The following is a 27792-nucleotide window of genomic DNA, read 5'->3' as shown; positions in this document are numbered from 1 at the left end:
TGCCGGGAAGGAAGCGGGGGGAGGAGGACGGAACGTGAGCGATTCAGTCTTTTCATTTGCCTCCTTTCCCCGTTTCTGTTCATGTCTTTCTTCCTTTCTTTTGCGTCGTATTTTTTCCCCCTTTTTTTTTCACCATTTTATTTGGTATGACGATTGCTTCGAGGATTGATTGTAATGTAACCAAATTGGAGAATGCATTAAAAAAAAAAGGACAAAAAAAAAGGGGGATGGTGGAACTCTCGATTAGATGCTGATGCGTAGTCTCTCCCCCTCATCCAGTGGGTCCTTTGAACTTGCGCGGGTCTGCATAGCGAGTCTTGTCCGCCATTTTCTTCTTGAGCCGTTTTACTTCTGACTCAATTTGACGTGTGAGTCGCCTTCTGTCTTTTTTTTTTTTACCCGTTATTTTCCTAACGAATAGATTAAGGGTTTTAATGGTTTCCAGATTGTGTGTGTGCATGAGAATCCAGGGAGAGTGCGAATTGACTGGATGAATGAATTTTTCTCCTCCGCAATCTTGCACGCATGTAAAACAAGAAAAAAAAAAAAAAGAAACACTAAATACTTTTTTTTTTCTTACTCTTTTTATTCTTTATTTTGGGTCATACTTTATGCGTATGTGATATCGAGCGTTTGTGTTCAGTCGTATCTGTTATTTCATCTGAGCAATTTGCTTTTTTTTTTTGTAAAACACCTGGGATTCTTAGTTTCTGAAGGTGTTCCACCTCCGAAACCTCTGGGAACTCCCAAAAGCTGGGGTGTCCCGTACCACCTTGGTCCCGTCACTACGCGGACAATTTGTTGTCCCGATTCGATTACACGAAAGACAGACTTTTGTGTTGCCGGTGCCGATTGTCATAGAGCTTCGTGAAATGCGATTGGAACGACCTCTGTTGGGTCAGCTCCTCTGCGACATATCTAAAAAGAGCGTCGCCAGTTTCGACCGGAATGTATAGCGCGTTAGGAATAGTTTTCTGGCCACGTGACTTAAATTTATATAACACGCCTACATGTCTCGAATGAGAAAATTCAGTTCCCTCTTTTTTTCTCTCTCAAATCTGTTTTTCGTTTCCTTTCTTTATTTCGTTTTTACACGCGCGCTTGCTACGTCGCTGTAGAATTTTCGCGAAAGGCGGCACATGCGCTAGGAACGCAGGCGCCGGGCTGGCGGAATCCGGTAAGAGAATTTAGGGAAATGGTGAAAACAGTGGAAGATACGAGCAAAAAAACGAAAACCAGAGCAAGGAATGGAAATGCTGGCCGTTAGTAGATTTTGAACCGTGTACTGACGAAACCAAAGAGAGGATTCTATATAAAAACGGAAAACTGGGGATCGGAGGTAGGAGTCGGGGCGGAAAGGACGCGAGTGGTGTGTATGTAAGGAAGGGGGAGGGGGCAGAAAAAAAAAAAAAGCAGCTAGCTGGAGGCACGGGTCTGAGGGGAGAAGAAACCCTCTTTGTTCCGCCCGAGAAAGCTTGCAAATGACAATCGAAGAGTGGGCCGAGGAGGTGGAAGGGGTTAGACAATCCAATTTTGTATTCCAGGGCGTATCGAATGTGTTTCGAATTCGAAATGGATGGCGGACAAAGAATGGATTTTTTTTTTTAAAGGAATGGAAGGGGTGGGGGTTGCGCGAGAGGGGTGAATCTGGGACGGATTGGTACCCTTCATTTGACGTGGCGGTGCCCCGGATCCGTGGCGCACGACTGCCGTTTCTCAACTGCATCTCCTCGCGTCCGGTTCGTCTTCCGTGAGTGGACTGAGTATGGACAAAGGGAGTTTTGTCCCTCTTTCTTAGTCCAGGTTTGTTGAAGGAACTGATCGATTGGAGAGTTCCCTCGTAAATAGTATGGTTCTTGGTATCATTTTATCCGTCCCTCCATGACTATTTTTTTTTTTCTTTCTGACCTAGCATTTGTAAAGAAAAAAGAAAAGTGGAGAAAAAAGCGAACGCGTTGTGCAAATCTTCAACAGCTTGCCTTTTTTTTTTTTTTTTTTCAGGGAAGGTAGCTTTGTTTATATATTAATTGATGTGTTCTTTTTATCCAGGTTTTTTCGTGTTTCCGCCTTGGAACAGTTCGTGCATCCTCGCTAAATGTGTTCCATGATGCATTTATGTGTTGTTTCTTGCGACTATTGTCATCGACGTAATACATGGGGCTTTGCTGTATGTATTGTTCTCCAGTTACGGGACTTCTCAATCTTTGACATCACTGCACAGGCGCGGATCGCGTGGGAACTTGAAATCCGACTTTTGGAAATTGTTTCTTTTTTTTTTTTCACAAATACCGAGTTTCGAATTTGGAGGGTAATATCCAGGCATCATTTTCATTCGTTTGTGATAATAATAATAATAATAATAATAATAATATAAAGAAAGGCCTGTCAGTGCTCCTTTTTAATTTGAAAGAAAATATAGAGATCGTTCGTGAACCGCGCTGGCCGGTTGATCGTCGACATCGTCTAAATCTCCTGACATACCTTCGTGCTGTGGCTACAGCAGTGTACCGTGGCACTTTGGCCCCTCGCGTCAATTTTCATCACCTCTCACCAGCCTGCGCACGTGGAGCTTCACCGTTTGGCACCGGAACGCTAGGAGCAGCGGCTAGCCGCTGCTCCTAGCGTTCTGGTTGACATGAGGGAGCGCATGGGTTGCTTAGCACAATAGGCTCGGAAATTCAAGCCAGTGCTTTTTTAGGTTGTTTCGTATTGATTGTAGCTTGGCCTCTAATTTTAAGAAAAAGCTGTGCCAAGAAAGGGTAAAAAAGAAAAACGCGTGTTTATATTAGAATAAATATTGTAGTCTCGGTAGTTCGCGTGCCGCTGTCGATCGAAATGGCAGTATGCTTTAACACTACGGAAGGGCTGCGCCATATTGCGTCATGAACGAAAGTCTGCTCCATTTTGCGCCAAATTGTAACTTTTTTTTTGGGGGGGGGGGGGGGGGGGGGGGGCTAAGAATTGCGTTACACCTGCGCCGAGTCAGCTTCAACCGAGACAAAATTTAGAAGAAAAAAAAAATTAAATATTGGTTTGCCCGAGGGGTCTCCAAACTTTATGGCTATGAGTCCGGATTAGGTGTTTTTCGCAATCTCAAGGGCCATGAAAAAAAAAGAGTAAATATAAACGAGAAAAAAAAAAAGCACGGAGTGAAAAATAGACCTACACGCGCATTTAAATACATAAAATCGAAGTGGAATAATAATAATAAAAAAAAAAAAAGAAAATCGAAGCTGCAATTATAGAAAATATACATCCGAATATGAAGACTGAGTTATGCAGTTCAGTATTTAGCAGAATTTATTATTGAGCTATTTGTGGCATTATGCAATAATTGTAGCCTACACGACTCGCCGGACCTTCGGGCATCGAAGCGCGTAGGAACTTCGGCACATTCGCAGGGGGTAGAACACTAATAAGAATGTATCGGCTGGTTATGACAATATACATGGTACTTGTGACGCGAAACACTAAGCACATTATGCATGAGAGCACAAAGGAATTTCAACGTAGTTCCAGAGTCACGAAACAGGAGCCAAGAGGGGGAGATGCCGGTGATGACGCTGTACAAGAAATATGGCACGCAATAACTACCAGACGGATACGAAGCGTTTGGTGAGCGTTGCGGAGCCATTTCTTTCCGTGCGCTTCTTTTTGCACCAGCTTCTTTTTGCGCCAGCGGGCCTGCTGGAAACGGGCCGTGGGCCCGGCGTCGCTGCAAGGACGGCGGCCAGCCGCGGTGCCTCCACGGGGGCCGGCTCAACCGCATACGACCACGAACGCATACTAAAACCAAGTCGCGGGGCATTCCCTGCACTTTCAACACATAGGGAAAGATGACGAATGTCGTGATGTCGCGCCTTAATTGACCTCATTTGATTGGTCCCACTGGCTCGTAGCGTCGGCTGCGCTTTGACTTAAAGGTGAAACACAGATTTCTCGTCAACCGCTCTGGCCGGTTGTGATGTGCTTGCCCGGTTGATCTCTGACATGGTCTAAATTTCCAGACAATGTCGGCGAGTTCAGGAGCTAAAAGTCGCGAGGAAACTTGCAAAAGAGTAGGATGCCGGAGGATGCCCCTAGAACTTGTACTCTTGGTGAGATCGCTTGCTTATCACGTCTGCCATGCCTCCGTGCCGTGGCTACAGAGTATTATACGTGGCACCTGCGCCGCTGGCGTCAACCTCCTCTGTCTCTCGCCAGAGCGCGGGCGTCGGGTTTCACCGCTTTGCACCGGGATGCGAGGACCAGTGGCTGACATCGGGGAGCGCCTAGGTTAGCGTGATTGGCTCGGCATCATGCTCGGGACTATTACAGGTCTGCCTTCTGTAGTCTGGATTGTATGTTGACCTCTAATTTTAAAAAGCCGTGCCTAGAAAATATATGTATGTATATGTTTGAAGAAAACAAAATACGGCTGTCGATGTAGTTCCCGTGCTGCTGTCGATCGAACAAGCACCGGACTTCGACTGAAACTCTGGTTCGGAGTGTAACAGTTAGAGCACAAATGTATGCTTTCATAATGTTTGTGGGTGGTTGTTTTTGCAGTTTATGATATTAAATTATCGAGTTTGGTAGGTTCATGAAACATAGGATATGCATTTTGATTGATAGGCATTTTAGCGGATATGCTTGTTTTTGCTGACATTTTACAGAACTTGCATTTACGGGCTAAATAAACTACGGAGTGTAAAAGGGAAAGGGAAGTGAGGCTTTATCCGAACTGAGGTGTCGCGCTGATTCATTTTTCTGGCATTTTTTTTAATAAACATTATAAGTAGAACTTATTCTGACCGGACCCTTATTTCTAAAAAGAAAGCACTGTGTTCCTAGTGCGCGTTTTCTTTTCTGATCACGAAATGTAAGTGAAATGCTCCAGTATCAATGAACCCTCGTTCATTATTAAAGAATTATTTTTTTTTACTTTCGAGTGATGTGCCAATAGATGTGGACATCTGCTCCAAAAGCGTCAGTGGCTGCTCCAAACCAATGTTTAGCCTTGTACAGAACCTGCTCAAATGGGTGATATGCCGCGTCCATCACTGAACCTCTAATAAAAAAGCTGTCGAAAAACAAAGGTTTCCGAGGCGGTGCGCGAGCCCACAATGTACACTATCGAATTATTGGCTTCTTTTATACTTGATAACGGATCTCCCCCGCAGACGTTAAATAATGGTGAATTCCGCTCGCAGATCTCGAGCGCTCCAAAAGCGCTCCATTTGGAGCGCGCATATTCCGCTCGCAGATCTGGCTCAAGTTGGTCATCTTCCGCTCGTAGATCTCTGGCAGCGCCCGCTCCACGGAGCGCCCGAAACTCCGCCGAACTTGCACTGCGGGGTTTCACAGATCTCTCCGGAAGTTGACAGAGCGGCCCACGTGATTTCCGTCTAAATCGGCGGTGCGCATGCGCGGCGAGGTTGGAGAGATCGGCGGGGCCGGTCGGGTCGTGGAGTTGGAACTGTGCGGGTGCGTCGGTTGTTTACTCTGGATTGTGACGGCTCGAACGCTTCTATACTTCGCGTAGATCAGGGATAAAAAGCCGGGAATGTGGAGCGTGGCAAATCGTAAGCGCTGACATCTGTGATCGCGAGAGGAAGAACGAGAAAAAGAACGACAGAAAAGCCGGAGGAAGACGCAAGGTTAGGCCTATTCATTCTGCAGCCAGTGATTGTTTACCTTTTTGCACTGCATTCCGTCGGCGTTTTCTCGTGAAATAAAACAAGAAGTGGTTAGGCAATGACCGCGCAAGTGATGGTTTGTTACCTCTGAGTTTATTAAAGTCGTACTACAAATCTGAACTCCACCGCTGGCAATCGCTGTCCGTGCCCCGCCGCATCGAGGCGGCCGAAAGGTATGTGACGGTGCCGAACGCGGACTTCTTCGTTATTTGTGACATGGGCGCCGTGGTACGTATAATTTCGCCCGGCCTGTGTCGCGTGTTACTTCTGCAGCTAAGCAGTGACAGTCGTCACTGGTCGTCTGCTCCAAAAGCGGCTATGGCTGCTCCAGACCAATTTTTTGCCTTGTACAGAACCTGCTCAAATGGGTGATATGCCGCTTCCATCACTGAACCTCTAATAAGAAAAGCTGTCGAAAAACAAAGGTTTCCGAGGCGGTGCGCGAGCCCTACAATGTACACTATCGAATTATTGGCTTCTTTTATATTTGATAACGGATCTCCCCCGCAGATGTAAAATAAGCCTTTGTAATTGTTGGACAGGAAACGTTTTTGGCACTAATTGAGGGACGGTCGCCATGTGGTGACCGTTCACAGACGTCGTTGACAGGCTCACTTTATTTCATGTGTTCTTCGACCGCATGTCAGTCGAACATAGTTAACACTTTCCACGAAGAGTACCGTATGGTCCCAAATTCGCCTCGCGAGAGGCCGACTTCCCAGGCAGGTTAAATGCGATGGTTTTCTTCGAGAAGAGGACGTTAGCGAAGCGGTCACGAACGGTACAGATATTGCGTTTTCGGAGCAGCAGACCATCCATGCGAACGGATTGCGTGCATGTGCGGGCCGCCGCTCCTGCCTTCGCGTTCGACTGTCGGTGTTCCCCAGCACTTGAGCGCCTCGGGGAAGGCTCTCCGATAATATACGGCCGTCGTAAAGTAGGGCGTAAAACACGGCCTTAGTGTAATTGAAGTCCCTGCTTGCGAATGATTGTGCACCGACTGCGACAGGCTGCCGGGCGTCTGGGGGAAGAAACCGTGGCCGTATTGCCTTATGGAGAGGCCTTGGGTGTAGCGCGGCAGGAAGCGGAGGCGTCGGTGCGCAGGCTGCCCGTGGAAGCGAACAAGCGCGTCTTTTATCGCCGGTGTCGGCAAGATCTTCCGTGGCCGCGCTTTTTTTTCTTCTTCTTTCTTTTTGGAGGGGGTAGGGGGTGGGTGGGAGGGCGAACGAAAGAACTGCTATGTTGTTGGAGCCTACTGAAGAGAGAGCTGCTGGAACGACGCCGTATACTCCTCCGCGGTTAAAGGGAGCAAAAGCGTTTCTGCGCCTGTGTCCCTGTGACGAAACCCTTTGCCGAGTATACCGTTCTGACGGAATCGCATCGACGGCTCGATTTCGTCGCTTGTTCGGTCGACATTCGATGGTCTTGGCTTTCGTTTCTTTGCTGCTGCTGCTGCTGCTGTTTTTATCTCTGGACAATGAACGAATGTTGAGACGGTCGTTGGGACGGTGACTGAGACTTAACGTTTGGCATTGATGTTCCGTCGCTACGTTTTACGCAGTGTCGCCTCTTACACTTGTGCTCGAACCCGAATCGTTCGAAAGCGATCATTCAGCTGTTTTTTTCGGGTGTCGGGGCTCGATGCTATTTACCGCGCGCGTCGTCGGCGTAAAGCCAGCTTTTCCCTGTTGGTTTATTGGCGTGTAGAGGCTGCGAACTGGAAGCTCCGAACCTCCGATTGACCGTCTTACCAAGGACGCCAGTAAGAAATCTATACAATGGGCGTCCGCCGGGGACTCGAGCAATCTTTATTCTATCATCCCTGTCCTTCCTCGTACCAATTCGTTATTTTTTTTTTTTTTTTTTTTTTTTTTTGTGTGTGTGTTACAGGCTTGGCAGTTTTTGATATATCTTCTTCGATGCTTCGAAGTTACTGTCTCGAGCACCACGCATTTCGCATTGAAAACTGCTCAGGCAAACGAGCAATCAAACCCTCCGATGATTCCGCCGAGAGTATGAAAAAATAGCGTATTTTCGGAAGTTTCCCGGGTCCATGTTGGTTTGCTTTTGGTTCCGCGGACCCCCAATCGAAGCCGGCTCGGGAACCACGAGCAAGAACAATTTTTTTTTTTTTCTCCCAAGAGGCCTTTAATGGCTAGGAATGGAAGAGGTGGGGGTGGATCCGATAGACTGCTGACTGCTGTCGACACTCGCGAGCAGCAGGGCGCTTTGCGAGGGCGCGGAAAAAAGGTTGGCCCGCTTCAAAATCGATGGTCGTTGTTGTTAGCGGCGTAGCAGAACAATGGGGCGCCGGGCCCTTTTTTGTTTACGCCGATCGAAGCGCCTTCCAAGTGCGGCGGAGGACCGTGCAAAGAGGGAGTCCCAAAGATTGTGGGCGTGTCGATAATCGTGGGCTCAAATGTGTCTCCTCCTTTTATTCTGACGCTTTTCCCCTGATTTCTGCCGTTAGTAGGTGGGCGTCGTCTTTCGGCCCACCTTTTTATATATATATATATTGTCTGCGTGTTTATTTGTGCCTGTTTGCCCGCGAGATGAGGGACGCCTTTGTGCCTCCCGCGTCGCTTGATCCTCGTTGCAGCTTCTTCCGTTTGCATTGCGGCTCTCTCCCTTGCCCGCCTCACCTCTGCGCTTTGTCGGTCCGCGCGATATCTGGCATCTTCCGCAGCCTCCCGTCGCCTGCCTTTGTTTGTATCGCCTGGCTGATTTTTTGCCTCTCGCGACCTCCCTCTCTGGCCCGAGCATCTCGCCAATTCATTTTGGAATTCCCGTCGGACGCGAGGGAGCCCCCGGGAATTGACGAGCTTGCGTTCCCCCCCTTTCCCTGGCTCCCGTTTTCTTCGGGCGGCTGCGCTCTCCTCCACCGGGATGCCTTCCCCTTCCATTCCTCGGTGTGCCTTTGATTGGGCGAAGGTTCCGGCGGTGTGGGTGTTTTTTGAACCGCCCTTCCGGAACCCGGGCCGCGTCCCAGACGGCTCTTGGTCTCCCTTTGTTTGGGCCGTCGTTCTGGCAGCGCGAGCACCGAGCCCGTGCAACAGCGTTGCTCCGTCCAACTTTCCTGGCGCTTTGTTCGGGCGACGAGCGAAACGTGTGCGAAACGAACACGCTCGAGGTATTGTCGAGAATAAATGCCGTCTTAGTTTGAATTTTCGCTTTCTCTTGGTTCGGTGTGTGCGCGTACCGCAAGAGCCCGACCCAAACAATAATTCGTCCTAGCCCCTTGTTGTCGGTCGATGAGGCCTGTGTAGTGAGCAGTATTCTCAACTTGCAAACATTTTTTTGTGTGTTTTTCTTCTGGCGTAGGGAATAAGATGCTTTATACTGCTTTTTTTTTTTTTCTCTCTTCCCTTCTCTCGTTAGCGCAGGATTTCCCTTTGCGCGTGCTTCTTTTGTTTCGGTGGGGCGCGTGTCTCCGTGGTTGTGGGCCTGCGGGCGCGCCCGCCTGAATTCGCGACAGCGGTGGGCGTTGATGGAGCAGTGCGTCGAACTGGGACCCCGGGACGGCGAGGGCCTGTGCGCCGTCAAAATGAATCGATCATTCGCGGAGACGCACTTGCTTGGTTTACGACGAGGCTGTCCGACGGGGAAGCGGCTCGGACGGGTGGGGAAAAACGGGAACTAAGGAGGGGCCCGTGGCTGATCGATGCCTCGGGACAAGACCTCACCCGCGTATCCCTCCCAAGATCGGCCGACGACGCGTGTACGTGTGCGTCCGACGACACCCGAGATACGCGCGTCAGAGGTGTGCCTGCCTGTTCGGGAACGGAGCGGCCTCGCGTCTCCGGGCGAGCGAGTGAGCAAGACGCGAGAACTGTTGGGCAGGCGATTTTGCGGGGCGAGTCTGGTCCCCCCCCCCCCCCCCCCCCCCCTTTGTTTTCGAATATGGCGGCAACGTGCGTCAGAAAGACGCCGCACTTCAGCCATAAGCTGCTGCTCCCAGCTGTTATGGGCTCTTCGGATCACTGGAAACGACGTCTGTACTAGTAGTAGTAATATTCGTCGTATTAGCGATGTAGGGCTCTAACGTCAATGTTGCCAAATCCTTGCAAAAAAAAAAAAAAAATCGCCCACCGCCCGTTGGAATTGAACCCGGGTTCGCTGCGTGAGAAGCGGCCGCGTTATTACGGGGCCACGGCGAAAGCGTTAGTAGACAGTTTTAGTGGACCCTACGCTATAGCTTTGTGTACGCAAGGAGATTGCGGGTCGTGAGTGCGCATGCGCAGAACGCAATAGAAGGACTAGCGTATTGCGTACGCACGCAACGCTGGGGATTTTGCGGGCTAGCGGGCCTTGCGGGACGCTCTCGAGAGATCTCAGATCCAACGAGAGCGCCAGTTTCAAGATGGCGGTTGCCTCGACTGGCGCAGCAAGGGCGACGTGGTGTTTTCGAAGTTCTGAGTTACGTGAAATTGCGTGGTGCTCAGCTCGGCGATTCTTTCTGGGACCTACAGCGGTTGAATCAGATCGCCCTGCAGCTGAATGAGTGCACAGTGGAAATGTTCGCCGCTCGCAGTGTGCGTCGACGCTGCGATCTGCTCAACGCTAAGCCTATTCCCACAGTTTATCGCCGACGGACGAACGACTCTAAAAGAAATCGCCGAAGTTCTCGGCATGCACTGGACATCAGGGTCATGAATTTCATTCCGCGATAGGGTTGATAAAAGGTGCCGTTTCCACGGGACGACTGACGGAGGCTCCGTGATCGAATTTGGCTACGCACTCGTACTCGTAGCCTCTGTACCCCTGCAGAAAAGCGCGCTTGACGAGGCAGCTGTGGCTTGGTTTAATTTGAAATAAAATGATTGGACGCTTTTTCTTTTTCAGTATTTCTTTCCAGGAGCATGGTTGCGCTATATGCTCGCGGAATTCTACGTCTCTAGCAAATTTAACCAAGATCATGCGCGGTGTTCACTCGAAAACGTAACGCACAACCAAATTCAGTCCGAGCAGGTCATTTTCAGCGTACGTTATACTATTGCGTATTGCGTACGTAAGATCCAGCAACGCTATACTAAAACTGTCTAATATCTCGCTCTACACTTTTTGTATACCAGAATGCCCACTGCCCGCGCTCTCTGAAAGAATACAAGTCGCCTATCAAAAAAAATTGCCGTCGTAGCACTGTCATTTTCAAGAGCTCGTGCCGGGGAGACGAGCTATCACTCGCTCTGGATCAAGAAAGAAACAAAAGCGTTCGGAACGAATTGGTCAGATGTCGTTTTCGTTCCGAACGCTCTTGTTCACGAATTCCAAGGTGCGTGAACGAGCGACGCCCGTGCCCAACGACTTCGCCGTGACGTGTCGCACCTATATCGCTGTGCAGGACTGCTGATCAAGGTTTCTGTTTCCTCGTACCTGCAACGCGTTGTTTTCTTGGGGATAACTTAGTTGCCGTTCGTTTAATTTATAATTTTGGTACACGTTACGTTTATATTACCGCGTGTCAACATCGCTCCCCGCATTTGTTTCTGTTTTTACAATTGACGAGTTTTTAAAGGATTGTCGAAACTGTCAAAATTTCTCGACACGTAACTTTTTTTTTTTTTCTATTGTTTTAGCCGTCTGTCATGCCTTGCGTTTCTCGTACTCCACACACGTTTGTCATTTAGGCGTGTGCCGGTCATCTCGGTTTTTTTTTTTCGCCTTGTTTGTTCGTATTTATTAGCAAAAGTCGGGAATGTTTGCGAATTTTGAAGTATCGGTTATCGATTGATGATTAACCAATAATCATCGAAGTATCCCTTGGAATTCCAAGTAACAATCTTGTTAACCGTGAACGTGCGCAGGAAGTAACAATTTACAGTGGCACACTCTTTTACTCTCATTGGTCACGAGGCCTTACTTCTCTCCAATCATTCTAGGAATGTTGGTAAAAATTGACAATAAAACATTGAAAGTAGGTATTTGGTCTGACAGTATCATGCGTTTAATTGATCAAACTTGCCCGGTCACCCGACACCATTGGAAGGTAATTGAATTTGTTCCTGGATTATAGCCCGATATGAGGTGACTATTCGCCTTTCTGTATTGGTTCCGGTAGACAAATCGAATAAAACGCTTGTTAAAAGTAAAATTACGTTACTAACAAAGACAATTTTTTAACGTGTTTTTTGCAATTTACGCGCATGCCATAACGCACAGGCATAATCACCATTGGCGTTGGGAGATGATGATGATGATAGCGCGACACGGCGTGCACGCGTTTCTTCGGAAAAATTGCAACACGTGAAACTGTCTTTCCTTTTGCGTCTTGGCTTTCCCCGGGGTGATGGCAAGGAAATGTGGTTGGTGCTTTTTCGGGGTTTCGGTGTTGCTTGATCGGTTTTTGAGCTGAGCTCTGTTCCCCGGCCGAATGACGTATGCGCGGTCGCGTGGTTTCTTTACACCACAAGCAAACGATAGAGTGCGCCGCCGGGCAAGTTTGCGCATTATCGGGCGACGGTGATGGAACGGACCCGGTTGTCCCGAAAGAAATATTCTCTTTAAAGTCGCTTTCTTCCTCTGCCTCCTTTTTTTTTTTTTTTTTTTTTTTTTTTTTTTTTTTTTAGAGCTTACGCGATGGTGTTATTACGAAGGCGCGGCTGTTGAACAGAACAAAAAAACGAAGTTGAGAGGCTTCCATAATTGGCTTGCGCCCCTTTGAGATGGCCTGTCTGTTCTGAATTGTTTTGTTTAAAGGGATTCCGCTTCGCCCGGTGCGCCTGGAGCGAATTCTGGGACGATGAGGAGCCGTGGATACATGGATGCCACCGTAGCCCATCGAATCGAGATGTGACGATTGTGATTGGATAGCGGAGGGACTGGGCGCGGGTGATTGGTTCTCGCTCAGTTCAATGGTCACGTCGATGTAAAGGCACCCAGAGACGCCGTCAAAATGTCGTTAATCGTTCGGGTCGGCAGTCAACGCTTTGGAACCAGTTTTGTGAGAAAACAAGAATGGTGCCTAATGGTGAATTCCGCTCGCAGATCTCGAGCGTTCCAAAAGCGCTCCATTTCGATCGCGCATATTCCGCTCGCAGATCTGGCTCGAGCTGGCCATCTTCCGCTCATAGATCTCTGGCAGCGCCCGCTCTACGGAGCGCCTCAAACCCCGCCGAACTTGCTCTGCGGGATTTCACAAATCTTTCCGGAAGTTAAAACAGCGCCCTACGTCATTTTTTTCTAAATCTGCAGTGCGCATGCGCGGCGAGGTTGGCGAGGTCGGCGGACCGGTCGGGCCACGGTCGGGTCATCGAGTTAGATCTGTTCGGGTGCGTTGGTTGTTTACGTGGGATTGTGACGGCTCGAACGCTTCTACCTTGCGTAGACCAGGGATGCAAAGCCGAGACTGTGGCGCGTGGTAAATCGTAAGCGCTGACATCTCTGATCGTGAGAGGAAGAACGACAGAAAAGCCGGGAGGCAGACGCAAGGTTAGGCCTGTTCATTGGGCAGCCAATGATTGTTTACCTTTTTTCAGCGGAGCTGTTAAAGGGATGGTAAACCGAAATTTCGATTAAAAAAAAAAAAAAAAAACAATGCTGGAGATGTAGGCGGGACGCTACAATCCCTACAACACTACTAGTAAGGCGATGTCTCAAATGGACGGCCGTATTTTTGGAAAAGGAAGTCGAGATTTAACCAGGCCGACGGGGCGCGTGACGTCAAAATACCTAGTTTCCTCCTCTCTTCGATTCGCTCCCGCAAGGCCGCGAGGCGGAGAAGACGTGAGGCCGTTCCTTCTCTTTCTCGGAGAAACATGACGTCAACATTCCTGCCAAATGCGCCTCTTTTTTTTTTTTTTTGAAAAATACGGTCATCCGTTCGAGATATCGCTGTATGAGTGATGTTTTTGGTGTTTGTAGCATCCCGTTGCACGCTTTTGCCGCGTGTTTTGGGGAATCCAGATTTCGGTTCAGCATCCCTTTAAGTCCTTAGTCTAGTCTATGTTTACAAAGTTTTATCGGATTCTGGTCATCCAGCCCACACTTATATCCGAGAGTCTCGATTTTGTCGTACCTTTGAACATAAGCCAACCGTTGTTCGACCCTTGAGTCTTCGTTTTGAAAACCTTCGTCTTTCCCTTGGCCTGCCTTGTGAAAATGTCTTCCTCCTAGAAAGTGCATGTCATACTGCCCCATGAGATGTCAAGCCTATAGCTTGTGATTGGTACTTCACAAAATTTAATAAACATCATGTCTCCCCACTCATTTTACAACAGGAATTTCTTGCACTGCAAGAATTACCATCAATTTTACACTGATGGAGCCAAGTCGTCAACGTATGTAGGCTCGGCTTTACATTCAAATTCGTTTATACATGTGACACGGCTGAATAATGTTGCTAGTATTTTAAACTGCCGAGCTATATGGCGTGCTGTCTGCACTTAATTATATTTTCCGGTGCAAAGTGATGAAAGCTGTTCTTTTTCTAGACTTTTATAGCGTTGTTACAGCAGCATGTTCACTTAATCCAACCAAGAACAAGCTGACTCAACTGGGACGAGCTAAAGTTCAACTGGGCCTCGGAGATGGGAAGGATATTAAGTTTTGTTGGATCCCGAGCCATGTGGGCATTGCAGGCCACGAGGCTGCAGATAGACTGGCCGCCTCCTCACTTGATTTCTTAACATAACAGGCTTGCATACCCTACCAAGACCTAACAAGGCCCATACGGCTTGCGCTTCTAAAACTGTGGCAGTCCGAGTGGGATTTAGCCTATAAAAACAAATTTCATATTATCAAGCCAGGCATCGGTACCTGGGAAAGCTCCTATAACCGGAGCGGTTTCCGTGAGGTTCTTCTGTGCCGCTTGAGGATCGGCCACACCTTTCTCGCCCATCGACACCTGCTTGTTGGTGAGGAGCCACCGGTGTGCGAGCACTGTGGCGATAATTTGTCTGTTCTACACATTTTTCTTTGCCCTGGTCTTCAACAACACAAGTTCTTTTTTCCTGAGCTTTTCAAGTACTGTTTCCCTTTTCATCCTACCGTGTTCCTAGGAGAGCAGCCTCTAATATCAATTGACCGTCTTTTAGCTTTTCTAGAAAATATAGCGGTCTTACACAAAGTATAGCAGAAATACTTCCTTGGTGCATCATTTCTAGTTCATTTTAGTTTACCTAGTTTGGCGCATTATGGCCGTCGTAGCTCTTGCGCCATAAAACCCGCAAAAAACAACAACAGCGGAGCTGTTAAGGGCTAGGTTCCCCAAGATCGTGTCCGGTATGTCGACACAAACCTACCTGGACAGCTACCGCCATCTATAAGCGACGGCGGCAAGCACACAACCAGTATGGTTTCCGCCGTCGCTCGTAGATGGTGCCAACCTTTCCAGCTATACTAGAAGAATGGATAGTTGGGCACGTTGGTGGGAATTCATTGTTGGAAACAGCGCGAAAAACAGACGACGACGAAGACGAAGCACACAGTGTATCGAGTACAGCTCCGCTGGTCTTCCTTCTTTACGGGAGTGGAAAGGCTGAACGTTTTTTACACTACATTCCGCCGGCGTTTTCTCGTGCAATTAAGGAAGAAGAGATTAGCCCATGACCCAGAGAGCTCTGTTGTTTGCAGGGCCGAATTTTCCGACAACTTTGCGGACAGTCTTTTTTTCTTTTTTTCGTGTTTAGTTACTATGACGTGCCATTTTTGGAGCCAAGCATTGCCAAGGTTGACTGACGGGGCTCGGGTTATTTCGCTGTTTGGATAATTTGTTCGAAAGTGTGAGTGCGTGGTTCACGCTACAGTTTGTTATAGACGTATCGTCCGTCTTTTTATCACTCGGAGTGAGCTTAAAACTACGGCCACGGACGATCTCCCAGATAACTTCATTAGCGCATTGTGGCTGCGTGATTGTGTAATTGTTTATTTGTGGTGTTTTATTTTTTGTTTTTATTTTGTACCATGCGCATTGGGTAAGATTGTAAAGAGATCAAGGCTTTGGCATACTTCTTTTGTTCAACTAAATTGAAAAGTAATATGTTGCAACTCCATTCCTTGTTACTATTGACCTACAATGAGGTTATATATTGATGACTTATTCTGAGGTTATCCAGAAACGTCTCGAGTATTGGTCGTGGAATAGGTAGCTGCTGTCTTATTTCCAAATTTGGGAGGGTGTAATGTTGTCGCTGAACTCCACCGCTGGCAATCGCTGTCCGTGCCCCGCTGCTTCGACGCGGCCGAAATGTGCGCCGTGGTAAGTATAACTTCGCCCGGCCTGTGTCGCGTGTTATTTCTGCAGCTTAACAGTGACAGTTGTCACTGGTCGTCGGAAAGATCAGTCGTCTGAGGCGTCGGTGGGCTTGTCAAGTTCGAGCAGCGGCCATTTTGAACGGCGGAGGGGGAAGCGGTGGGGAGGGTGTGGGGGAAGTCGCTCCAAAAATGCGTTTATTTTTCCCTTGTCGATTCGGAGCGGGTCCCACGGAGCGGAATTTCGCCTCTCTCGCGGATTTTGAAAAGCGCTCCGGATCTACGAGTAAATTCACCATAAAGCACGAGACACATGCGCCATTTGCGCCATTTTGTGCCAGACGCATTTGTCTGCACCATCCTGCGCCACGTTGCGGAAACTGCGCCACAGCCATATACCTCGCACCATTATGCGCCAAATCGCAAAACGCGCGCCTAAAAATACTATTGTGTCTTGGTTTCGGTTTCTATCGACTCGATTGGCAACAATGAGCGTGTTTAGCTTAGTCGGTCTTGCAATCATTTGTTCTGTTTATCCTCCCTGTGTATCCCGAGTCGGAAGCGCGCGAAAAAACTCGGGGGTCGGATTCCAAGCACTACACCACCTGCGACTGGATTTTTATTCTTCAACCATAAGCGGTTAATAAGCAAGTCACCCGAGGTGAGGTCGAGTCGTTAAGCGTCAGATTGCCTGAGGCTCTGCAGCCCGGGATCTAGACGTCAGCCAGCTGAAAACGAATGAGCAGAAGATTCCTTTTAGTACTTCATCGTTAGAAGTTGGAACCGCATTTGCGCAAGATAAATCGGGATTTGATAGAACTGAAACGCGGTCCGATCCGAAACCTTGCCGGCCAGCCGCTCCAACGCGAGCGGTAGATCTGCTCGACGTACTTTATTTAACCTTGCTCCTGCTTATCGCTTCGAATAAGATAACTCTGTAATCGTCGTCTGCTACTTCGATGTTGAGTTGGAATATAGGATAAACTCGAAATTTGTTGCCCTGGTCCTCCGCGCAACTGCACGTCCGTTGCTTACGCACGTCACCTGGTTCGCACATATAATTACTATGTTGAACACGTGCGATAAGCAGTGCTGGTTTTCATTTTGAGCAGCTGAAAGTCACTCAGAAAATATCAACGACACTATCTTCAGAAACATATGGTACTTGCTTTTTGGTTCTCATTAAGGCTCCCCAAGTTTCGAGTTTTTGCATCTCTTACAGTTTTATCCGCTCTGCCTAGGTTCCTAACCACTCATGTTCATCTGTGCTGCTGAGCACAGTTGAAATTGCTCCCCGTGCTTGCCTGAGACACAAGCTGAAGTGCAATGAAAACTGATGTGAGCTGCTCCTAGCCTGCTCCAGAATGTAGTTTTAGCTGCTCCCAACCTGCTCCAAAACAGCTGGTTCAGCTGCTCCCGTGGCTGCTCCCAAGTACATTCCATGAGTTCCACCCCTGCATGCGCGAAAAATCCATCCGATCCGACGTCCGATCCGGCAGTACGACTGCCTGATCCGAAAAATTTGGTCTCTTCAGACGTCGGATGGGCGATCCGGTGTGCGTCCAACGTGCCAGATAGTTTCGCACGGCGGACGGACTGTCGGAAGCGTCCGTCCAATGACTGCACAGCTAGCGCGAACGTCATGATGACGTCCTGCGTCTGGCGGGACGAATAAGAAAACGGGACGGGCGACGTGAAGCCGGAGGCGTGGAACCCGCTGACCCATTCGAAAAAGATGGCCCCGGCAAAGAATGCACGCGCTAGCGAGAACAAGCTCCTAACTTCGCTCGTGCGAGCTAAACCGTCAGTCTGGACCTCCGCTGGAGTGCTTGGATCTCCTGGGCGTAGCCGAGCGGATCGTCGTGTCGCATGCAAGGTCGGAAGAGTGTGCCTCAAGCAGTCGCAGTAATAATCGTACCGGGATCGACTATGGCGACGCCCCTAGAGTTGCGGGAGAAGCTAGGAGAAGCGGAGCTCACATGATCGATGCGGGGCCAAGAAGCGCGACGCGTCACAAGAGACGCGTCAGTGATTGGTCGAAACGAGAGACGTGCCCTCGGTCACGTTTTGGTTTGCAGTTTTTAGGAATACTGTTCTACTTTCCGCTTGAATAACCATGAAAAGTATAAATCGGACCGGAGATGATTACTAAACCGTAAATAAAACAACCTCCGCATACTTGTTTTTTTTTTTTTTTTTTTTTTTTTGGGCTACGCAGGACGCGAAACGGGCAACGAGCAACTATGGGCAAACAAAATAAAGAACACAGCGTGGAGCACGCTGGAGACGTCGATGTCGTGTTTACTTTGGGAACACGGTACTCGAAAACTTCTGCAAAGGGGTAGTCATGCCAAATTTGTGCGCCGTAGATGGCTGTTCAAACGGTCCACTGAAGACCAGTAATCGTTCTTGTTCTTTGACGACGAAATGAGTGGACGTCCGACTCTGGTGAACGCAAAAATGGTGCTGTTTATTTTCTCCTTCTTGGGAAGCATCCCCCGCGGAGGAACCGGTTCCCGGGTCGCTGCCGCTTTCCCCTCGGCATTTCCCCCGCGTCCCTGTCGGACAGGGGCAGGGCCTGTCCTTCGGCAACGCGCCGCTCTCGTCTCGCCCGCGCGAATGTTGCTCGCAGCTTTGCTGCTCGGAGTCAGCGGGCCGCTCGTTGCCGGCTGGGCGGTCACCGTCGGGGGATGGCGAAGAACGCCGCACACGTACTCCCGTTCCGTTGGTGTTAGCTCACTGAACGAAAGCCCGAACCGAACTCGCTCGCGAGAGGGGCATTGTCGTCCATGTTGACAGATCCTACGAAACGATCGCGCCACCGCGGTGCTATAACCGACCACGGTAACCAGTCTCAATCTCCTAAATGCTACCGATACCGACTATTCACACTTAACGTCACTCCCTACGTCACCTCCGTTCTCGGAGGCCCAGAAATGAGAATAGGGATAGTTCAGTTTCCGTTTCTTCAGTTCTTTTGTAGGCACAGAAATACGCGTCACAAATATCTACAAAAAAATTGGGCAGCGTGCTAGGTTCCCAAGAAGCCTAAAACCACAATTTAAAAAAAAATTAAAATCGTTTTTATTCTCCGTTTAAGACTGTGGTCGGAGAGTCGCCTAACTGCGAGTCCGAGAGGGCGGACACCTGGACCCGGCGGCCTTGTTCCGACAGCGTCATCACGAAAGCGGGACTTCCTTGATGGCGCGATAGACCTGGGAGTGCAGGCGGAAACGTGTGGCTAACTTTTATCGCCCGAGAAAAAAGAATGTCAAACGCACACTTGAGTTCATACTGAGTATCCTCGGATAATATATACATTGAGGTTTTTTTAGAGCGCAGCTCTTAGGGGCCCGTTCCCGGCTTGAGCGGCGTCGCCGTCGGCGTAACCAAGGTCACGCGACCCCCCAAGGTCACGTGACCCCTCCCCCCCCCCGAAGTCACGTGACCCCCCCCCCCCCCCCGAAGTCACGTGACCCCCCCCCCCCGAAGTCACGTGACCCCCCCGCCGAGGTCACGTGACCTCCCCGATGACGTCATCGTCATCATCACTGATGACGTCATCAGTGACGTCACTGATGACCTTACCGGCATCCGCATCGTCATCATCACTGATGACGTCATCAGTGACGTCACTGATGACCTCACCGGCATCCGCATCGTCATCATCACGGATGACATCATCAGTGACGTCACTGATGACGTAATCGACATCCGCATCGTCATCATCGCTGATGACGTCATCGGAGTCCGCATCGTCATCGTCACTGATGACGTCATCAGTGACGTCACTGATGACATCATCGGCACCCCCCCCCCCCAGTACCCTTCCCTCTTCCTCCTCAAGAGCTGCGCTCTAATTCGGTGTTACAGGGAGTTGTAAACGGCTTTCACTTTCTTTGTTTTGTTTTTTACATTTTTTATTGTGTATAATTATATATTTTCTGAACAGTATCGGTACACCTCGTGAAAATTAGAACAGGTGGCGGGTATTTTCGAGCAGCGGCTTGCTTGTGGTCTCACTGCAGCCGGTCGATATAGGAATGATAAATCGAAGCCCGAAAATAACGACATACCTAAGGAGCGTACCAGTCCGTGATATCCGCTAATGAACGCGGCAAAACGTCTTGATCTTTTTCCTCTTCTTACTCCTATGCAGTCACTTTGCTGTTTTTTTTTTTCTTAATGTTAACCTGGCATTCCGTCTTGCACACTTAACGCCAGCTTTCCTTGCGTGCCAGTAGCTTTTTTTTTTTTTTTTTTGAACGGCACTGATCGTGTTTTGCAGTAATCCGGGTAGACGTGCACATTTCCAAATGATCTCGACTGCAGATACTTCGACCCGTGATATCGCGGGATCTCTCTCTCTCTCTCTTTCACGCGCACTTTCTTGGTTTATATCTTCCTTTTCAAGGGCTCCTAATCAGGCCGCTCGGGCAATCTGTCAGTGTACACGAACGAAGGCTCGGAGCACGATAGAGACACGGAGGTGTCTTTTCATCTGTGTTGTTCGCGCTCATCTTTTGCTTTTTCTACGCACGCTCTGCGGAGCTGGCAGGGCCCGCAGTAGAAGGAATAACCGAGTGGTTGGGGCTTTCGTTTCCTTGCTTCGGAACGGTTACATACATACATCTTATTTACAGTGATTCATGGTTCGGGCCTGGCGGCTCTCCCTCGGAGTGGTCGCGTTTAGAGGGGACGGGGCTTCATGTTGACGGAAGTGTGCGTGCGAGAGAGCGAGTGGATGAATAAAAGAGATTGCGCCGGTAAGAGGCTGGAGGGACGGCTCCGCAGCTAATGCAGCGAACGGCCGGGCCCTTGCACAGTCTGCAAACAGGAGAGTCGTTTGTTTAAAGATGGATGTCCGAACGTCGTCGATGGTCGTGCTCCTTTTTACGGTGGTGGAAAGAAACGAAAGGTTCTTTCGGGGCGGCGTGGTGCCCGATTCGGATTCATATTAAATACTCCTGGGAGAGACGGCGGTGCCGTCAACTTGTTTGTTCCGGCGCAATGGCTTGTTCACACTTCCGGATCCGCCTGGAAATCCAAGGGGCGAGGTGGGGAAATCTCTTCGCCGCCAACGGAATATTCCGTCGGCCGCGGGACCAATCGGTCTGGGATCGATTGTTCCTGCGCGGAAAAAAGTGTTCATGCTACCGTGGCCAATAGCCCATTTGCTATATCCCCCAAGTGCCCCGGCCCGCGCTAAAAGAATCATGGGAACGGTGTTCCTTCAGCTCCTTACTGATCGGTAATTTCGACCCTATCCTGGGTTACACAGCTTTTGAGAGTGATTCGGAGTCACCCTGAACAAGCGCCTGATATACCCCAATGACCTGTCATATCGCTTTTAAAATTTCTCCTCAATGTTAGCGTTTTTTATACTGTGCATGCTGCCCACCCTTCAACCTGGATGGGCCGCAGAAATCTCTTAACATTATTATCATGCTGATATTAAATTAGAAACGCTACAAATTCTATAAAAAGCCCCGCGGACTCCTATCTAAATCCTGGTTTTTGTTGTTGTGAATTATTGGCTTTTTAAGCAATTCCTTCTCTAAAAACAGTCACGAGAACGATAATATTGTAAGAGATTTCTGAAATTCAGCCACTTTGAAAGGTGGATCGCATGCGCAGTATCAAAAACACTGACATTGACGAGCAATTTTAAAAGTGATATGACAGGTCCTTGGAGTATATCAGGCGCTTGTTCAGGATGACTCAGAATTACGCTCAAAAACTGTGTAACCACGGAGTTGGTCGAAAATTAGCGATCCCTAGGGAGCTGATGGAACACCTTTCCCATGATTCCTCGAGTGCGGGCTGGGGCGCTTGGGAATATAGCAAATGGTCTCTTGGAACCCACGGAGGAACTGCTTGGTGCTGTTCAAACAGACATCGCACTGCCGGACTTCAACTGCTTCAAATTCCACGGCTTTGGACGGAATGGTGTCTCCTCACGAAGTGTCCTGTTTGGACAGCCCTTTAGACTGAGGATGCGGACGACCCAGTTATTACGTTCCCTACATTCCTCGTCAAATTTAAAAGGGACCGTCAAGTAGTTTGTGGGAACCTGTAGAATTACGCCCTTTGAAAGATGCCCGCGCGAAAACTCCAAAACTTGCATGGCTTTTTTTCTTCGAATTTGCGGTTGTTTCTGTGGCGAGTGCGGCAAGCTTTCCATGATCAAATGCTGGGACTCATTTCGTCGAGCGCCTCGCGTTTCTACGCTTCCAGCGCCGCGCTGTCGCGTGTATTGGACGTTTAGTTTCTCATGAATTCTTTTTTTGACAAGTAAAATAATCGTTGGAGCAGGAAGGGTTGATTTGGCGTCTTCTATTGTTCTCGATTAAATATGATTCTCGTTCTTGTTACTGGGACTGTTCTCTCCCATTTCCACGCCACGCTTGCAACTTGGAGCTGATTGTAGTCCCTCTTACCATCCGTGCGAGGCCCAGGCAGCTCAGGCGTTCAAGTCAAACATTAAGAACGAAAATACATGAATCTTGAGAACTAGTAGCGATCTCAAATGTGCTGCGCACGTGCCACATTTTTTTTTCTCCCCTACGAGCTTTTTGTAGTTTGCTTGTCGACAGTGCGCCGTTTAGAATGCCACTCGTGAGCTGGTGTATTTCTCGAGCAAAGGCCCGTTCACACTGTTGCGGCTGAGTAAGACCGAGAGAGACCAGACCGGTTTTTAAGCCTCTTGCGATCTCTTAGGACCAGCTCCGCTGCATCGCATCCGGTCCTAAGAAGTCGCAAAAGGCTTAAAAACCGGTCTGGTCTCTCTCAGTTTTACTCAGTCGCAAGAGTGTGAACGGCGCTTAAGAAACAAAACGGGCGAAATGTCACCTAAACCGCATAGATGTTCCGATACTTGTTTGTTCTCTTGGTTAATGCAGGAAGGTACTCTGGCGCCGTTTCGCGAAGTGCACTAGGCTACGTTCTAATGGCGACATACATTGTGCTCTGTATCGCACGTATCTTTCTTCCGGCTGCCGGGCCACGTCGTACAGGCCGTTCAGGCTTTGACAGGCTCGGTGATCTGTAATGAAACTACACCATGTAATAAAATCTAGCTATTACCTATCTCCTAACCGTCGGTCATTTGTTGTTGATGGTCTACCCGGGACGCTGGACGTGTTTGTGTGTGTCTTGCCGTTTTGTCCTGTTCTGCACGGTGCCCCGCTAGTTTTGTTGGGGTTGTGTTAACCGGGTAGTCCCGCCTTGGAAAAAGGATCGGAATCCTAGCCCAGATTGAGACTCGACGGATCGCTAACGTGTGTTTTTTTTTTTTTTTATCCTTTGTTCTTTTTAGTGACCAAGTACATTCGCATTGGCATCGGCGACAAGAACGACAATCCGCCGTACTTCGGCCAAGCGTTGTACGAGGCGGAGGTGAACGAGGACGAGGATGTACAGCACACCGTGATCACCGTCACCGCTAAGGACAAAGACGAATGTGAGTGCTTCTCCTTCCTCGCTGAGGCTACGTCCCTCTCTGCTCAGGCCCCACGTGGTGTCTGGAATACGTGAGTGATATTCCAGGCATCATAGACGGAATGCAGTGAGACGTGGCCTGTGAGCCTGTCGCAGATCCGGGCCAGGGGGCGCTCCGGAGTAATACTAGTGGCGACGAGCCGTGGCCCAAATGCGGCGTGTGCTTGTTCTGCCTTGCTGCCAGTTACAATAGGGAGTGTTCGTAGACCACGTTAACCCCCTCCGCTAAGCCCTCCTCAGCAACGAAGAAGCCGCTACTGCGCCTGCGCGCCGTTGGCGTTGACTGTAGAGTTTTGGGTATCGTAGCCGGTTGTGGAGAGCGTTCCGGGACAGCGGAAACGATCTACGAAAACTCCCTAAGCAACACCTTGCGATATTAGCGAGTTTTAGTAGACCGTGTTCCCCGCTCCGCTAAGCCCCTCGGCTACCGGGAACTCTACAGCCAAGGCCATCGGCGCGCAGGCGCAGTGGCGGTTTCTTCGTAGCGGAGGGTTAGCGGAGGGGGAAACACGGTTTACTAAAACTCCATATTAGGGAATTGTAGTAGACCGTTTTTCTCTTCCGCTACGGTATCCGTGAAGAAAACGTCGCAGCTGCGCATGCGCGCCGCCAGCCTTGTCTGCATAGTTCACCTTACACCCGAGCGCAGCGGATGCTACGAGTCCTCGGAACCAACCCAAGGCCGTGCGAGTGTCACGTGACCTGAAGAGGAGGCACAGCGATGCGCGGAGAGAGTATCACGGGCTACGTCCACGGAGGTGGATTGACTGGGATAGCTCGTAACGTCCGCTGCGTCCGGACGTGACGTGAGACGGAGTAGTTATTTCCTAGAGAGCCCAGCCTCCATATGCGAAGTGGGTCGGGCAAGTGCAGCAGAGCGTCGCGTCAAGATAAACGCTATTTTTCGGTGTTTTTTCTCAGATTGTTTTAAACGGCCCATGAAACGAATTTCGGGCTAGAATAAATCAATTTATATTGGGATTTTACCAATAGCACATTGGTCCAGTGGACCGAAAGAAAAAGGTAGAAAGTCAAAAGCCTGACTTTCGGTACGAAAATTTGAAAACACAGCTGACTATTTCATACCTCCTTCCCTTCGTAAGCTCTCTGCCTTTTCACTGTGATACATCCGCGGTCCCCGCAGCGCGTCACCGGGCCCAAACGCGCGTCACACTACACCGGACCTCACGTAATCCCTTCAACCCTAAGCTGACATTGTGGCGGAAGCTGCGCGCTTGCCGGACCAATCAGCCGCCTCCCTTTCATCACCTGACCTCATTTTCTGCACATGGGTATGCGCGAGAGAGCGGGATCACGTGGCGAAAGTGTGGCTGGCCCAAGTAGTACGTAGCTTCCACAGCACTGTCAGCTTCGGGGTGAACGGGGTGGGGAAAGCAACTTTTGTCTGAATTTTGAGCGACGGGCTAATAAATCTTCTAGGGGGAGAATGGGCTGTGTCCGGGTACAGAAACGAATGTCGGAGCAAGCTGGGACTCCCCTCTTTTCGTCTTCTTGAACTTGTTTTTGTAGAATGCGCGATTTATGAGTTGAGGAAAGCTAAACAGGACAAAATTGGAAAAGCGTTTCATGACTCCTTTAAGGGGTGCAAAATGGGGATGTACAGTACTCATACCTAAAGGCTTACGACCAAAGAGGCTAGCAACCAGTTTTAAAGGCCCGTTCACACTCTTGCGACCGAGTAAGACCGAGAGAGACCACACCGGTTTTTTAAGCCTCTTGTGATCTCTGAGGACCAGCTCCGCTGCAGCGCATCCGGTCCTAAGCCGTCGCAAGAGGCTTACAAACCGGTCTGGTCTCTCTCGGTCTTACTCGGTCGCAAGAGTGTGAATGGGCCTTAAGCCTCTTGGGACTGCTTACGACCGACCTCCGCAGCCGCGCAACTCGTCGTAAGCAATCGTAATTGTGTGAAGCAACCTTTGGAGGGATTACTGGTGTGTTTAGTTTGTGTCTAGCAGACGTGTATGCAAGGGGTTACTGCATTACCCACAATCCTTCTTCGGGGCTTGTTTACTTATTTATTTATTTACTGTGCCCCCCAAAAGCCAGAGGCCAAGAACGGTGTTGACGGGGCCATTGTGGCGGGGCCTGTAGGCATTGGAGCAAATCTCTTCGTCCATTTGCCTTACTGTGAAGTAAGGGAAATGGAATCAAGATTCGGCGATGTTTTTGAGACGGGGATGGGTCACCTCCGAAGGGAGGAAAATTTCAATCTGCACGGGGTTACTTCCTCAAAATATAGACCGACACGCGGAGCGACTCTGTTTACCAACACGGCCGAAGGCCGCGCATGCGCGGTAGCTATGTGGGCAAAAGCAGCACGGCTCTCCGTGTTTTCGCCATTGCGTTCTATGGTGTGCGCTCGTTGTTGACGTTGTAGGGACGCTTGTATCTTTATTCGTGCGTCGTATTACTTGTCAACGTGTGTCGTATGCTATGCCCGACTATTTGAGCTCACTGCCCGAGCCTGAACGGCAGCGGTATCGAAACAAACTGTGCGTGGACGGCGTTGCCTACGAGGATCCCTACGCCGTAAATAAGGCCTGCTGGACTTCCGACGTGAAGTTGCTGCCACCGAGGTCGACGGCTCTCGTCGTCGTTTATTTAGTTTGTTCGCCAAGCCAGTTCACGACCGACACGGTGCGGGCGTACAACTCTATCGAGGCCTACAATTACTTCGAGTCGGTTTCCGAACTGCCGGCGGGATCAGCAGACTGTGGGTCTGCGGAAGTGTGTGTATTCATTAATTGATTAAATACACACAGAGTCTTCAAGTCAAGGTACGATATTTTTCCTACCCTCATGACCACAAGGCATGACAAAGAGTAACGCTTTGTCCGTTCTGCAGTCTTGGCGGTAACAGGTTACAAGTAACGGCGTTGTTGGTAACGCGTTACTTTTTTCAGGAACGTAGGAACCTACTCGTTACGTTTTTGACACAGTAACTGGTAACGTACTGACGATAATATTTCAAGTAACGTAGGTACGTTACTCGTTACTACTTCCCAAGTCTTAAAGAAATTACACTTCAATTTTTTTCCGTGTTTTAGGCGTCAAGCCGTGTTTTTCTTTGCGTTTTTTCTCGTAAGTATTTAGGTTAAACCGTAAAAAGAGATAAAGTAATTTTGTTCAGTTTCTGCATGAACATAATGTTTCTTGATATATGACCTGTATTGTCAAAACCGTAAAATGTGTTAAATCATAATTTAAAAAAGTAACGCTGAAGTAACGTGCGTTACTTTTTATCAGTAGCGGTAACGCGTTCCTTTTATTTTTAGGTAACGTAGCTCAGTTACGCGTACCTTTTTTTTTGCAAGTAACCAGTGACGTATTTCGTTACGTTTTTTCGGTGACGCCTACAACACTGCCGTTCTGTCGCCGATCCCCCTCTGCTGAGTAGCACGAGCGTAGCGAGCCTCCGACGAGCGCTTGGCCTATGCTTTGTGCGCGAACACCATGGGAACAAAACCTGGGTAGTCTCGATCAGACAACGGTTTCCCTGCACATAAGCAAGCTTTGGGACGGAGATTGGAATGGAAGCCGCACTTGCCTTCAAGAAAGGGTTTGCCGCACAAAGAGTCGTTCGCGCGAGGCGACCATTCTTTTCGATCCACGGATATTATCCACCTTTTATGCCTTTCAGAGTCTGCCGGTAACTTGTGGAAACTCACTCCGCTGTTTTTCTTGTACATTTCGGTGCAATTAACGGCAACACAGCTTCGCGGCAGGCTGAAATGCTATGACGCCCATGCGAAACGTGCGCGCTTTTGCCCACACCCCCCGGCTCCGGCGCGATCGCAGCGCCGCCGCAGCTCCGTGACGTCAAGCCCGCGTGTCGGTCTATACAGCATTCGCATATTTCTGTTCTTTTACCCGCCTGGAGGCCGATTCGAATTGGCTGTCTTTGCTGAGTAGGGACAGCCGAGTCTGAGCCCCCCTCGATGGAAAGCTGGCGGGCCCAGGTCTCCGAGGTCGATCGGAGTCTTTGCGACGGGTTTACAGCCGCAATTAGGGATTAGCACTATGTTAGGCGGAGCAGGGGGCGTTGACGGGAAAAGTCGCGACTGGGTTTTGCCCCCCCCCCCCCCCCCCCCCCCCCCGCTCTCCCTCCCTCCCTCCCTCTCTCTCTCTCTCTCTCTCTCTCTCTCTCTCTCTTTCTTTCCTTCACATTTTGGAGCGACCTTAACGAGGCTAATTAAGAGGCCAAGGCAGCCGCCGTTGTCTCTGTCGATTTGGGGATCTTCGACGGAGGAGGGGGGGGGGGGGGGGGGGGGAGGGGGGGGGTGTTCGGCGTTGGGATCCTGGCACTCGGAGCTCATCAGCGGTTCGTGTTTGGAGTGGCCGCTGGTGCTGATGACGGCCGCTCCTGCCCCACGCTGGAGAGTCTGTTGCGAACATTCGAGCCTGT

At 49.6% G+C, this 27792-nt stretch overlaps 1 protein-coding gene across 1 annotated transcript in view; it reads left to right on the top strand.

Annotated features, from left to right (window-relative positions):
• Positions 1-23328, top strand: part of LOC121833766 (neural-cadherin-like) — a gene marked incomplete at both ends in the record, with an annotated part of 180637 nt that extends 157309 nt beyond the window's left edge. Inside the window, 1 exon segment of the mRNA XM_042287368.1 lies at positions 23185-23328. Within this exon segment, the coding sequence (XP_042143302.1) occupies positions 23185-23328 (144 nt within the window).
• Between the last annotated feature and the right edge of the window lie 4464 nt (positions 23329-27792).

Source organism: Ixodes scapularis, unplaced genomic scaffold (assembly GCF_016920785.2).
Source record: "Ixodes scapularis isolate PalLabHiFi unplaced genomic scaffold, ASM1692078v2 PGA_scaffold9__187_contigs__length_104089568, whole genome shotgun sequence".
In the NCBI taxonomy this organism is placed as follows: Eukaryota; Metazoa; Arthropoda; class Arachnida; order Ixodida; family Ixodidae; genus Ixodes; species Ixodes scapularis.
This window is presented reverse-complemented; position numbering and strand designations above follow the sequence as displayed.